This window comes from Dendrobates tinctorius, unplaced genomic scaffold (genome assembly GCF_039654945.1).
Source record: "Dendrobates tinctorius isolate UK_male_01 unplaced genomic scaffold, ASM3965494v1 ptg000070l, whole genome shotgun sequence".
In the NCBI taxonomy this organism is placed as follows: Eukaryota; Metazoa; Chordata; class Amphibia; order Anura; family Dendrobatidae; genus Dendrobates; species Dendrobates tinctorius.
Genome location: NW_027361738.1, coordinates 7,435,574 through 7,451,138, shown reverse-complemented (window position 1 = coordinate 7,451,138; position 15,565 = coordinate 7,435,574). Strand labels below are relative to the sequence as shown.

General features: G+C 39.7%; 1 protein-coding gene across 5 annotated transcripts in view; it reads left to right on the top strand.

Annotated features, from left to right (window-relative positions):
- Positions 1-15,565, top strand: part of CREB5 (cAMP responsive element binding protein 5) — a 678,892-nt gene that overhangs the window by 457,768 nt on the left and 205,559 nt on the right. The window contains exon 1 of one of the 5 annotated variants that reach the window (XM_073581354.1): positions 6,262-6,336. The exons of the other annotated variants lie outside the window; for them this stretch is intronic. Within the exon in view, the coding sequence (XP_073437455.1) occupies positions 6,326-6,336 (11 nt within the window). The 5' untranslated portion in view covers positions 6,262-6,325. Of the gene's footprint in view, positions 1-6,261; positions 6,337-15,565 lie in introns of those variants that run through there. 5 annotated transcript variants of the gene reach the window in all.

Here is a 15,565-nt window from a genome sequence, read left to right as displayed (position 1 = left end):
TGAGAAACTGATTACAGCAACACATCTCTGAAAGTTGGTTCAGGGTCATGTCTACCATAGAGTAGCATCCCTTCTATTCCAACAGCCTGTAAATGTTTGGGAAGTGAAGAGACAAATTGATGGAGTTTTGGGACAGAAATGTTGTCCCATTCTTGTCTAATGTAGGATTCTAACTGCTTACCAGTCTTTTCTTCTTTTCGAGACTTTTTGTTTCATAATGCGTCAAATGTTTTTAATTGGTGTAGGGTCTGTACTGCAGGTGGCCGGTTCATCACCCAAACTCTTCTTCGGTGAAGCCATGGTTTTGTGTTGGATGTAGTATGTGGTTTAGTATTATATTGGTAAAATATGCAAGGCCTTTCCTAAAAAAAATGTTCTCTGGATGGGGCATAAGTTGTTCTAAAACCTCAATATATTTCTCAGCATTGGTAGTGCCTGTGGAGACATGGGGTCAGCGGGTGCTCTAGTCTGCTAGCCTGAAACTGCATGGACCAGGGCTCATCCCACAAACGCTCGTTCTCCTTTTACCATGGGCATAATACTACTCAGACAACACAGGGTGAGGGTAAAACAGTGTGGCAATACTTTATTGAACCACAAAACAGGCAACTAACACATAGAATATTACCTTCAAAATACCCAAGATGGTGCAAAATTAGAGTCTCACCCTTCTTTTGACTCGCCAGGATTAAATCTGCTTCCAGGGCCGAATAGCCCCACCTGTGGCTCGCACAGAGAGTAGGTAACGACAGCTTAGGAATCTGATATTCCTTTGAGGTACAAGGCCAAGTGACCGGGAGTCACAACCTAGCTTCTCTGAACATCTCCATGGAGCCAGGTGACCGGTGGCTTTTCAAAATGTATCCATGGGGCTCAATTGACTGGTGGGTCCAAATCTTGACTACTTCACACACATCCATGGGTTCAGGTGACCGGTGGGTTCAAATCCTGACAACCCCAAATGTATTCATGGGATCAGTGATGGTCAATGGAGCAGCTCTGTATTCTTTCAGCCGGGACCATGGTACCCTAAGCTGACATCCTGTAGAATGTCAAATCTGTGCCCCTCACATTGTTTGATTATTTAGTGTATCCTTCAATGTTTGCACGTCAACAAACCGCATGACCTGGTATAATGTGTAATCAACATATCAGTAAATATCCTTGTTCAGTGACCTTGCATCCCTGTTTTGCAAAGATAACAGTTCAATAAATTGTAGGAGCTGATATAAGAGGTAAATAACAACCATTCATCAATTAAACCCCTTTCTGACATCAGACGTACTATCCCATCCATGGGACCCGGGCCCCTATGCCCATGGACAGGATAGTACATCTAGCGCGATCAGCGGCGCTCACGTGGTGAGCGCCGCTGATCGCGGCCAGGTGTCAGCTGATTATCACAGCTGTCACCTGGTACAATGTCAGGGGTGCTCACGGACCGCCCCAACCCGTTAACCCCTTGCACACCGTGATCAAACACGATCGCGGTGTACCGTGGGTTAAAGGGATGCATCGGCAGGGAGGGGGCTCCCTCCGAGCTTCCCTGAGCCCCCCACAGCAGCGCAATGTGCAGCGCTGCTGCGGGGGGCTCCATCCCTGCAGGTCCCCGAATCCAAGATGGCGACGGGAACCTTCGGGGGCCTGCAGGGAGCTGGCTTCCTCAGTGCCTGCAAAGTGCAGGCACGAGGAAGCCAAGTGCAGTGCCTGTCACAGATCGCTGATCTGTCACAGTGATCTGTGATGTGACAGATCAGCGATCTGTCACATGACAGTTATGTCCCCCCTGGGACAATGTAATTTTTTAAAAATCGCTAAATAAATAATAAAAAAAAAATATTCCCTAATAAATTCATTTTTTGGAAATAAAAAAAAAACATTAAAAGTACACATATTTGGTATTGCCGCGTTCGTAACGACCCGCCCTATAAAACTGTCCCATTATTTAACCCCTTTAGCGAACCCCTTAAAAAATAAAAAACGAAGCAAAAAAAATGATTTATTATCATACCGCCGAACACAAAGTGCAATAACGCGCAATCAAAAAGACGCATATAAATATCCATGGTACCGCTGAAAATGTCATCTCGTCCCGCAAAAAACGAGCCACCATACAGCATCATCAGCAAAAAAATAAAAAAGTTATAGCTCGCAGAATAAAGCGATGCAAAAATAATTATTTTTTATATAAAATTGTTTTCATTGCATAAAAGCGCCAAAACAAAAGAAATTCATGAAACTCTGGTTTTTGTTCATTCTGCTTCCCAAAAATCAGAATAAAAAGCAATCAAAAGATGTCACATGCCCGAAAATGATACCAATAAAAACATCAACTCATCCCGCAAAAAATAAGACCTCACATGACTCGATGGGTCAAAATATGGAAAAATTATAGCTCTCAATATGTGGTGATGCAAAAACTATTTTTACAATAAAAAGCGTCTTTTAGCGTGCGACAGCTGCCAAACATAAAAACAGCCATAAATAGTAAATCAAACCCCCCATTATCACCCCCTTAGTTAGGGAAAAATAATAAAATTAAAGAAAATGTATTTATTTCCATTTTCCCATTAGGGCTAGGGTTAGGGCTAGGGTTAGGACTAGGGCTAGGGTTAGGGTTAGGGCTAGGGCTAGAGTTAGGGCTGAGATTAGGGTTAGGGGTTTGTTGGGGTTAGGGTTGGAGTTATATTTGGGGGGTTTCCACTGTTTGGGCACATCAGGTGCTCTCTAAATGCAACATGGCGTCAGATCTCAATTCCAGCCAATTCTGCGTTGAAAAAGTCAAATGGTGCTTCTTCCCTTCCAAGCTCTGCCATGTGCCCAAACAGTGTTTTACCCCCACATATAGGGTATCAGCCTACTCAGGACAAATTGTAAAACAACTTTTGGGGTGCAATTTCTCCTGTTACCCGTAGGAAAATAAAAAATTGGGGGCAAAAATATCATTTTTGTGGAAAAAAATGATTTTTTTATTTTCACGCCCGGGCGTTATAAACTTCTGTGAAGCACTTGGGGTTTCAAAGTGCTCATCACACATCTAGATAAGTTCCTTGGGGGGTTTAGTTTCCAAAATGGGGGGTTTTCACTGTTTTGGTACATCAGGGGCTTTCCAAACGCGACATGGTGTCCGATCTCAATTCCAGCCAAAAACGTCAAATGGCGCTGCTTCCTTTCCGAGCTCTGCCATGCGCCCAAATAGTGGTTTACCCCCACATGTGGGGTATCAGCGTACTCAGGACAAATTGCACAATAACTTTTAGGGTCCTGTTACCCTTGGAAAAATAAGAATTGAGAGTGAAAAGATCATTTTTGTGGAAAAAATATGATTTTTTAATTGTACGGTTGTACGTTATAAACTTCTGTGAAGCCCTTGGGGGTTCAAAGTGGTCACCACACATCTAGATAAGTTCCTTGGGGGATCTAGTTTCCAAAATGGTGTCACTTGTGGGGGGTTTCCACTGTTTTGGTACATCAGGGGTTTTCCAATCACGACATGGTGTCCGATCTCAATTCCAGCCAAAAAAGTCAAATGGCACTGCTTCCCTTCTGAGCTCTGCCATGTGCCCAAATAGTCATTTACACCCACATATTGGGGTATCAGCGTACTCAGAACAAATTGCACAATAACTTTTAGGGTCCTGTTACCCTTGGGAAAATAAAAATTGGGGGTGAAAAAAACTTTTTTTGGAAAAAATATGATTTTTTAATTCTACCACTGTACGTTATAAACTTCTGTGAAGCCCTTGTGGGTTCAAAGTTCTCACCACATAACTAGATAAGTTCCTTGTGGGGTCTACTTTCCAAAATGGGGTCACTTGTGGGGGGTTTCCACTGTTTAGGTACATCGGGGGCTCTCCAAACCTGAAATGGCGTCCGATCTGAATTCCAGCCAATTTTGCATTGAAAAAGTCAAACGGCGCTCCTTCCCTTCTGAGCTCTGCCATGCGCCGAAACAGTGGTTCCCCCCCACATATCAGGTATCAGCGTATTCAGGACAAATTGCACAATAACTTTTACAGTCCCAATTCATCCTGTTACCCTTGGTAAAATAAAAAAAATTTAACCTGAAGTATTTTTTTTGTGAAAAAAAGTTAAATGTTCTTTTTTTTTTTAAATATTCAAAAAATTCCTGTAACGCACCTGAAGGGTTAATAAACTTCTTGAATGTGGTTTTGAGCACCTTAATGGGTGCAGTTTTTAGAATGGTGTCACTTTTGGGTATTTTCTATCATATAGACCCCTCAAAGTGGCTTTAAATGTGATGTGGTCCGTTAAATTAAAATGGTGTTGCAAAAATGAGAAATCGCTGGCCAATTTTTAACCCTTATAACTTCCTAACAAAAAAAATTTTGGTTCCAAAATTGTGCTGATGTAAAGTAAACATGTGGAAAATATTACTTATTAAGTTTTTTGTGTGCCATATCTCTGTGATTTAAGGGCATAAACATTCAAAGTTGGAAAATTGCGAAATTTTCAAATTTTTTGCCAAATTTCTGTTTTTTTCACAAATAAATGCAAGTTATTTGAATGAAATTTTACCACTAGCATGAAGTACAATATGTCACGAGAAAACAATGTCAGAATCACCGGGATCCATAGAAACGTTTCAGAGTTATTACCTCATAAAGGGACAGTGGTCAGAATTGTAAAAATTGGCTTGGTAATGAACGTGCAAACCACCCTTGGGGGTGAAGGGGTTAAAAATATCACTTTAATCTACAAGAAGAGTTAACATTGCAGACTCTTGACCAATCAAAGAAAGATACACATAAATTCAAAAGTCAACATATAGATAACAGTTTATTCCTCCTGGCTTACTGAAAATAGACGTCTGGTTAATTAAGACAAAATGCTGTGTCATCACAGTGCCTTTCAAGATCTGTAAGCTGCCAATGTCATAGACATTAGTGTAACCCCATATCATCAGAGATGTATGGTTTTGAACTAGGCGCTTCTAACAAACTGGATGGTCCCTTTCTTCTTAAGTAGAGATGAGCGAATATGTTCAAAAAACGATCGCCAAACATAAATTTGGCATGAATATGGTACATTCAGATTCTTGATCGGTAACACAAGCATTTTTCTTAAAACCGGAAAAAGTCTCTAACATTTGGTAAAAGATAGCATAAAACCTGGCAATTCAAGTGCTGCGTTCAGTGAAATCACAGCGTGACAGGTTAGAATAGAAAAGATAGAATAGGTATATACACATAGAATACATATATATCTGCAAGGAAGAATGGCAGAGGATCCCCAAATCCAGGTGTGAAAAACTTGTTGCATCATTCCCAAGAAGACTTATGGCTGTACTAGCTCAAAAGGGGGCTTCTACTCAATACTGAGCAAAGGGTCTGAATACTTATGACCATGTGATATTTCAGTTTTTCCTTTTTAATAAATTTGCAAAAATTTCTACATTTCTGCTTTTTTCAGTCAAGATGGGGTGCAGAGTGTACATTAATGAGAAAAAAATGAACTTTTTTGAATTTACCCAATAGCTGCAATGAAACAAAGAGTGAAAAATTTAAAGGGGTCTGAATACTTTCCGTACCCACTGTAGACCACTCTATGCCGCTGCCACAATGCAGCAGGTCATTGGGGTCACAAAACCCACAAAAAAGTTGCAAAAAGTTGGAAACAGTTTGATTTTTGCGCCTTTGTGGTGGTTGTACCTTACAGGTGACCTGTAGTGCCAATTTAGTCTAAATGTAAAACTTTTAGTTATGGTAAAATAGTTTTATTTTTTTAACTGATAGCCTATGAATAGAGTACTAATAAAAAAAATGTAAAAAATAACTATGTGACAAATATTTAAAGTAAGCCTATATGTGACATTGATTATAGTAACCATCATCATGATTCTCAGGCTGATGACCACTTCTGGAGCTGCTGCAGGTGTAAATATACAAATCTTTTCCCTATATAATTGATTGCTGCGAGACTTTCTTAATGTGATGCTTTTGACAGCTGTTTGGCTTTTGTGGCACTGTTTCGTCCAATGTTTATCTAGTTTCCAATGGCAATTGCACCACCAAGTTTGGAACTTCGCCTTGGGCTGTTTTGGTTACGTTGAAGTTTTTTTTCGTTGCAGCTCTGCCAGAATTAAATGGTGACTTCACCAGCACTGAGCTAAAATGAGAAGGAGGGGTGGTGTGTGCACTGAGAGAGTGAGAGAGAGGGCCAGAGCATTACATCACCATCTGGAGGGGAATCAAATGGGAAGGATATGACTCACACAGGCTAGTTAAGCTTTGGCTCTGGTTCTACATACACTCATTCCAGGGCTCTCGTGTTCTGCTCCTCAGCAGGGAATACAGAATCAGTGATGTCCATGAGGTTAGTTGCTCATTTTTCTTTTTTTTTTTCGTTTATGAATATTTTTCTTGTATAGATGAGAACATGCCTATGTATGCACCGTATGCCTCAAGTGACATTTCTGTGGGCACTTTGTTGGGAGTTTCGTTATTGTTGAAGGACAGAAGCAGCAGGAGGAGGAGGTAGAACATTGACTGAGCAGCACAGCGTAGAAGTTGCACATTCCAACCAAGAGATGAGTAGTCATTAGTGGGTTAATGAGAAGGGACCAATGCTTAGTAAGTGATGTAATGTTGGCTTCGTAGCCCAGTTAAGTAATGTGAGAGTGAAAAGGGTCAAAGTTACAAAGTAGTTACCTGTTCTCCTGGGGGCTATAGTTTATTATCAGTATGAAGAACATGAACTGGCTTTAGCCTGCCATCACTAATTATTCACAGACTTCTTCTTTTATCTGTTATAAGGAAAAGCCAGGTTACTGTTGGTTTGGGGAAAAATAAAGAAAAAGGCATAAGATTGGGGATGTTATCACAGCTGCAAATTATTTTCTGCCACAATTGGAAAGATTAAATAGTTGAGAAAGCTGTGCACCTTCTCCGAAAGTCAAGGAGGGGGAGAAGGCGAAAGTTTAACTAGTTAATTAGAAAATGACCTTTCTGCAAAAGATTTAGCGATCATTTGTATTTATTGGACGGAGCCTCAATTCACCAGAGACATCCTGAGAGTGCGCTAATCTTACAGTGACAATGTGATCTCGGGTTTCCATTCTCGGATTGCTTTACAGTTCCTCCATTATAATCTTGGAATTTAGTTTTCACAGACTGCGGAGAAACTTTTCTTCTGCGAAACAATGACTCACCTGAGTAGTAAACAAGCAGCCAGCAATACACATTGTGCACATCTATTACTATACTGTCGGTGCGCAGTCTAGGTACTAATTTGGTGGCTGGTGCTTAATTTATGCAGACGTAATCTGCTGTAATCCCTATTTGGCAATTAAAACAATTATCACCGGTAACGCCAATCTGTTCCATGAATGGGAATAATGGAAATTATTAACATGTGTTGGAGAATGAGGAAGTTATTTTGTATACTTAATCAATGTACAGATTGAACAGAGCTGAGATTGTCGCATCTCGTCGTGACGTAATCTACTATATTATCAAAACTCCGAAAGATATAAATGGTGCGACTCCGGAGAATTAACTGTCACCTTCAGCTCTGCTTTATCTATGGAAAGGAACAGGTTAATCTCTAGATGTGCTATATAAAACCTGTTGTAACTGGCAGGAGGACAAACTGTGTCTTGTTTCTTTCTTGTTGATCAGGTTCTTTCTTCTTTTTTTTCTGTACTTTTCAACAGTTTGGTATATGGAAATCAATGTAAAAGTGTCATTCAAAGAGAATGAACTCCGTTTCACAGCAAATCAGGATAAAGCTGGGCTTGGTGCTAAATACAATGAAGTGGTTTCTACAGACAGTGGCTGAATTCCTTGAAACTCATCTGTGAGATGTCTTGTTGGCCTGACAAGAGCAAGACTTGTAGAGAAGGAAGTGTATTGATTGACAGATAAGCAAGTGTCTCATTCATTGCTCATGATTCTGTAGCCAGGGGTCACTGTCATGGCGCAGTCTGCTGCACAAACTTGTGTAGATGCACAGGAAACATACAAAAGTGTAAGATACAAAAGTCTTTGGACTAATGCATGTGTTACAGTCATTTTCTTGTATTGTTCATTAATAAGAATATCTTAAAGTCTAGAAATTTTAAATGTATAGGACTATAAAGCCATCACATACAGCAGAATAAAGACTTGGCGAAGTTCAAGACTTGTAGTATTCTAGGACCACTCGGTGATCCAGACGTGAATGCATGTAATTTTATTGAACATTCTACTATATGCTATTGTTATAATATGGCTATGCATAAAAAGTACAAGTCCCCATGGTGGGCATATACTGCGTTTTTCAGGTGCGTATTTGCATGTCCAAAAAAAAAAAAACCACACAGCGTACTCCAGTTCCAGCAAACTATATGAGATTTATATACAGTAAGTCTCTTTTTTTTTTAAATTTTATTTGCAGAATTTTCCCCTAGACTTTAAATGAGATGCGGAAATTTTGCAGCTAAAAAGCGCATAGGTATTGATATTGCATTTCCACTGCAGTAAAAATCCACACATACCTTTAACAATAAGGTTTTACCAAAGCTAGGAGGCCTGGAAGTTTCAAAAGAAAACTAGTTTTGATTTACACTAGATTTATCCAAAAAGGACGCAGCAGAAAATGTATGTATGGAAAGCAACACGAGTAAAAGATATGAGCTAATTAGTGCAGAAATTGCTGCTGAAAATCTGCAGCATAAAAAGCGCGCCCTATGTTAACTGTAAAAACGTACCTAGAACATAAAGTGTCAGAAGAATAAGTCACATGGTGTATTATTGGGAATTTAGCCATTCTGTAGTAATAGATTCAAAAAGAAAAAAGTATATAAAATTCTAATAAATATTAATCAAAACAAGAAAAAAAAGACGAATACAGATGTTTATAGTCCATTCATAGTTTGGGATTTACATTCCTTCCCTTGACAAAAGCACTGAGAATTATGTTGTCGCTAGATAAAATGATTAGACCTTGTAAATGGGGATTGTGATTATTAATTGATCAGTAATACGCTCTGTCAGACTTTTATAAATGTATAGGATATACTGTAAATACAAATATGTTAAATTGTAGCAAAGATGAATCTTGGCATATACCCAACACGCTTCTAATTAAGCATTCCATATATTCTACAGGTTAAATTCCCATGTAATATTCTCATAAGAAAATGGGTTGCGTAATAGAAGAGTATTTAAATAATAAAATATATAAAAATGATGTATTATTGAATGACAGCGGTATATGATATATACATTGCCACTTTGCTTTTAATCCCCAAACTCGTGATTTAGATAAAATACAAGGATAAAAATATCATGTATAGTGGGATGTGTAATATTTTGTTAAAAGCCCAGTTTTTCCATTTATTGCGCCTTCACATTAACACAGTGAATTATGTTTTTTTTTTTAAATTGTGATATAAGAAGGCCTAAGAAATATTTAGTTAAGATATATTGTTAATAAGAATTTACTGTAATGTTTGTAAGTGTAGAAAACTCTTTATTTTCCTTTGTATTCCTTGTAGCGACAGAACCTATCCCTTAATGAACTTAATAGACTTAAAATACGCACTCGCCAGACAATTTAAATTAATAATAAAAATCTGCTAAAATCATAAGTCCTGGAAACTTTTTACGAGCTTTTCAAACATGTTCTTTGTTAGCACGTGAATGAAATATCCACTACAAGTACTGTACACTTTATGTATCTATTGCACCGAATGGGGTGTGAAAGTAGACATGTGTTGGAGGTTGTTTAACAACCCATTAAAGGCTGACTGGTGCAAGGCTTCATTATTTTTTTTTCTGAAGGTTACAAAAAAGTTATATACAAGTCGCATAGACTAACTGAAGTTAATTAGTCATATATGGTATTGGCAGAACGCAGTTTATCATAACCTTAGCCCAAGCACATCATCTTCCCATCCTACCAGGAATGCAGGCCTAACGATCTAAACCATAAACTCAGCTCCACTACATTGAAAGTGCATTTTTCTTTAGCTGAATATTCTATAAACTTTCCAAATTTTACAATGAAATTTATGTAACATTTAATCATTTTACTTCTACATTAAACTGTTTATACAACATACTTTTCATTATATATAAAGTGTTATGGCTAAATCATTTTATGGGACATGAGCAGCGCCTACTCATTTACTATACAAATGATATAGATCTTTTTTTAATAACACATAAACTTCCTAAACGTTATTTCTAGTGTTTCTTTATGACCAAGCATTTGTTTACATACTTCATACAGGATTTCCAGTAGTAAAATACTTGGTTGCATTGAAGCAATACATAAATGAGTGGAGGCATGCGTGTAATGTGCACTGTACACACTATACCTAGGAGACCAGTCAGCTGAGGTCACAAGCTCTGAGTATGCCATCCTGAGAAGAATAATGTATACAAGTGTTTTCCTTACATTTCCTTCCTTTTTTTTCATGAATTGTTCATCTTTTGTTTTGAAGGGGAGTAACCACCAATATTACCGGCAATCATTATCTTTTTATGGATTTCCATCCTCCTTTTCAAAACTTCTGCAAGGAAAGTTCATGTTGAGTTTCAAACTTGTCATATTTCACTGTTGTTATTCATGGATTCTAGCACTGGTCTTGGCCAGTTTTGCGCCAGAATACAATATCTTGGTGCAAAACCATATAGGGGGTTGACCCTTGAGGTCCCTTCCAATTCTAACATTCTATGATTCTATGTTTTTTTCAGCATAGTGCCTTAAAGAAACCACAAGTGTATGCCCTGGAAGGGGTTGTGTGGTTTGGATAATACCTTCTTATTAGGCCAGTTTTACATGGTCCATGTACACGCACTCATGCTCGAAACAGAACACCCTGCCCAAACCCCAGGTTTCCTGACCTAAGTTTTCTGCCTCCTATGAGCCTCTGTGGCCATTAGCTCAGGTCAGGAGACTCGGCAGTCTGATCGAAGCACAGTCCATGTTTCATAAACATATGAAACTGGCCTAAGAAGTGTCCCAGGAAATAAACTAACCACAGTTACGGTTGGAATTACGATGATCACATGTATGTGATAGCACCTTATAAGTGATCACTTGCGTTGCAACACTACCACGGGGCAAATGGAGCATTACATGGTGCACATTGATTTCACAACACTCTTCATGTCACAAATATCTGGGCCTCCAAAAAGAGAGGGAATTTTTTTTTATCTCTTGGGTCCCTGATTATTCCAATGATATTTCTGTCCTTGCTCTTAACCCAACATATAGATTATACAATAGTCCATGTGTCCACCAGAAATTAACACACACCTCATAAATAACTTCAACATGGATAAAGGTTCTAATGACTAGAAATTTGGTCTTTCAGATACTTTTTTTCAGATACCCCACTATTAACTCCTTCTAATATTGCTTGTAGAAAGTGCAGTGCCCCCTCACCACAATTATCTCACCAACAAACTTCGTAAAATATGTGACCACATGGAAAAGAGAAGCGGTAGAAGGTCACTGATGACAAATAATAGCAATGTAACTACCGTAGATCTCTAGGGCTTGGGAGTGTATTGAGGCCATGATAATCTTGCATATTGGTAATTGTTAATGCATTCTGACATAGTCATGATACAGTCATCGGTTTCAATAGATAGCACACGGATGCAACATGGATGGCATTCCGGTGCTGACTGCTAGAAATGCAGGCATTCTTTAGAAAGGGACCAAAGTAGAAAATGTCTCCATTATTGGGGTCTTCCATCTAACTATTGATTTCAATTAGGCAAATGGAGTCTAAAACATGAAACTTTCTCCTTTGTATAAACTGAAGTAAAGTCGGCACTCTGTCCTCCTTGATTTAGTAATTGTATTATGAAACCCATCAGATGGTTTGATATCTTTTTACGGCCATTTCTGCATATGCGACTCTACTAAAGAATTGCTTCTAGGAGGACAGAGTGCCGAATTTCCTCCAGTTTGGATTTTACCTTCATGCCTGCTCAGGCTGCTGCACGCCCAGATGGTATTGATGCTGGTGTGGTGAGCTGTCCCATTAGTTGTTGGATTTCTCCTCTGTTTGACTTTCTTCCATCATTGTCCATTTTTTGTCATTAGTTTGGTTGCGTGTGCTATTGTTTCTGACAAAAAAAGTACCGATTCTGATAAAAAGAAGGTCACACAGGGGACAAATTTCATGTCGGGCACCATTTGCCTCATAGAAGGGAATGACTACTTTAGGAGAATATCTGAATAGTTGCTATTACAAAGCTATTGACCATGCTGGTTTCTATAAGGATGTTAGAAGTGGTCAGATTCTTTCAGGCTGAGTACTTGGCATCATATAGTGTCTGATCCAGGAAGGGGTTGTCATGTAGTGTAAGTAGTTGGACAATTTGTGATGTGATGACCTTGGTATGGTTTCAAATAACTAAATAGTGTGGCACCTCACCAGTCTGATAAAACCAGAATATCACAGTTAGGGCCCCGTCACACATAGCGGCTCCCCAGCGATCCTGACGATATGAACTTGTCAGGATCGCTGGTGTGTTGCTACATGATCGCTGGTGACTGGTGAGCTGTCAAACAGGCAGCTTCACCAGCGATCAGGACAGCGACACATGGGTAACAAGCGACGCACGTCGCATAGTTACCCACTGTGTACCTCAGTTACCAGCGCGCTGGTGCAGGGAGCTGGTAACCAAGGTACACATCAGGTTTCTAAGCGGCGCGCGGCACTTAGAAACCCGGTGTGTACCTTGGTTACCAGCTCCCTGCACCAGCGCGCTGGTAACTAAGATACACATTGGGTTTCTAAGAGCCATGCGGCGCTTAGAAACCCGATGTTTACCTTGGTTACCAGCTCTAGTTTGCTGATCGCTGGTCTCCCACCTGCCACACGCAGCCAGCGGGAGACCAGCAATCAAAAAAATGTCCTGGCCATTCCAGGATGATCAGCGATACCCGGCAGGGGGGCCGGTCACTGGTAAGTGTAACACACAGCGATCTCGCTGGTGAGATCGCTGTTGGGTCGCAAAACTTGTGACTCAGCAGCGATCTCGCTAGCGAGATCGCTGTGTGTGACGGGGGCATTAGCCTATGGTCACAGGAGTAATGAGTCCCTTTAGAGAGAATTGTATTGATTATGCTAATGGTAATGACACTCTGATCAAACTCGGGCAATGTATGCGCAAGTGTGAGCGAGCCTTTATTTTGTGCGCTAAGCAGATATGCGTGGTTGTCTGGATAGTCATTGTACAGCACTAGTAGTGTGTATTACTACATAACTGGATCATTAATAAGTGTACTGTTCTTCAGAACAGTTGTGTAATTCAGATGCTTTCAACATCTACTCACTATCAGCTGAAAACAGAGGAAATTAACTGCTGATGTGCACAAGTTCTATGGCCGACTGACACTTTCTTCTTAGCTATGTATCAAATGATTTACGGCCCATTGTTTTTTGGCTGGCTATGGGTGTACCTTTGAGACAGCAATGTAAAATTGAGCTATGTGGATCTAAGCTTATGGCCAATATTCTGCTCATGATATATTAAGAACACGTGAAACACATTATGCTTTTTTACTCGAGGTGTAATTTTTCATTGCATTAGTCTTCTCTGTATGCTGTCTGCGATGTAAAACTTAAATCTCATCTGTTGATTTAGGTCTAAAAAATGCAATTTGGTTTTCTAAATACAGATGCTTGGAATGCACAAGGGTGTCTACAGATGATACTTAGATGTACATGTCGCTCCAGTCTCTGTGTATTGGCTGCAGAGGTGACGTCACAACTACAGTTCACATCATCGATGCAGCCAATCACTAAGCTCAGCGGCTCATTCTGTCTACATCAGCAGAGCTGCTGAGCTCAGAGATTGACAGAAACGGTGACGTAACTTGTAGTCATGATGTCACTGCTGCAGCCAGTACACAGAGACCATATCAGTGGAGGAGGGCCAGCACTGGATTCGGGGAGGGTGATTGCTATCTGCGTTTGCTGTTTTAGAAGTAATCCGTTTTTTGGCTTCTTTTTTTTAATAACACCCATGTGAATGGTCTCTTTTAAGTGGCTATCCAGCACTTTAAAAGGCTTTATTACTGAGGCCAGGATATATATAAAGAAAAATAATTACCTACCAGCGGTTGCTTAAAAGGATTTTCTTACGAATAAAGTTAATTTAAATCAGCATTTTAATCAGTAGATCTTGGAATAATAATAACTTCTTCAATTGGATGTGATTGAATAAAATGTTCCTGTGCTGAGATAATCTTATACATGTGCCCCTGCTGTGTACTGTGTAATGGCTGTGCCTGACCGGGCAGGAACATGGTCTGATCATACCACATCTCCTGGCCAAGGGAGAAAGCAAAAGAGTATACAGTCAGGACAGCATGGGATCGCAAAGGATTATTTCCTTGAGATAAAGCATTGCTTAAAAACAGGCAGGGAAATGTTTTGTCTTACAAAAAGAATCAGCTGTCATCTCGTGCTGTCCTGTCGTGTTATCCTCTCTTTTGCTTCCTCCCCTGCCCAGAATATGTGGTATGATCAGACCAGGTCCCTGTATGGTCAGACACAGCCATTACACAGTACACAGCAGGGGAACATTTATAAGATTATCTCAGCACAGGAACATTTTTTTAAACATCCAATTGTGGAACTAATTTTTATTCCAAGATCTATTAATTAAAATATACTTGGTTTGTTGGAAAACCCCTTTAATGGTTGCAGATCCCAAGTGACAAATCTCGCCTGTAGAGGCAGCCCGAAGCTTGACACTGATCCGATAAGTGAGGATGTTTTTTCTTTACATTTTTGAAGCACCATGTGCCCAATAATGAGGCTCTTAAATGTAGTGGACAAACGTGTAGGCCATAGGGAAAGCAAAACTACTTTGGTTTATGATAAGATCATTCAGTTGCTAAAATCTTCATCTTTTCTAAGACTACTACTACATTGTTAAAGAGAAAGTTCTATTAGAAAAATGTGCTGGAGAAGATTTGGTATACATAGACGAGTGCTGCTGGTTTTTGCTATTTGTTGTACAATAATAATAATAATAATAATAAATTTTATTTTTATAGCGCCGACATATTCCGCAGCACTTTACATTTCAGAGGGGATTTGTACAGACAATAGACATTACAGCATAACAATAATCACAATGATTATAACAAATACCAAGAGGAATGAGGGCCCTGCTCGCAAGCTTACAGTTTATGAGGAAAGAGGTAGACACGAAAGGTGGGTGGTAACAGTTGCCCTGATTGTATGGACCAGCCATAATGTTAAGTGTGTAACAGTACAGACGCAGAGGGCTAATAGATGCATAAAGCATGTGGGAACTTGATGCGGGGAACCTGGTTATGGTAAAACTTTTGGCTGTGCCACACAGGGATAGATTAGGTTAATGTGTTGAGGCGATAGGCCAGTCTGAATAAATGAGTTTTCAGGGCACGCTTAAAATTGTGGGGATTGGGGACTAATCGTATTGACCTGGGAAGTGCAGTCCAAAGAATTGGCGCGGCACGTGTAAAGTCTTGGAGACGGGAGTGGGAGGTTCTGACTATTGAGGATGCTAACCTCAGGTCATCAGCAATGATATGGGCTTGT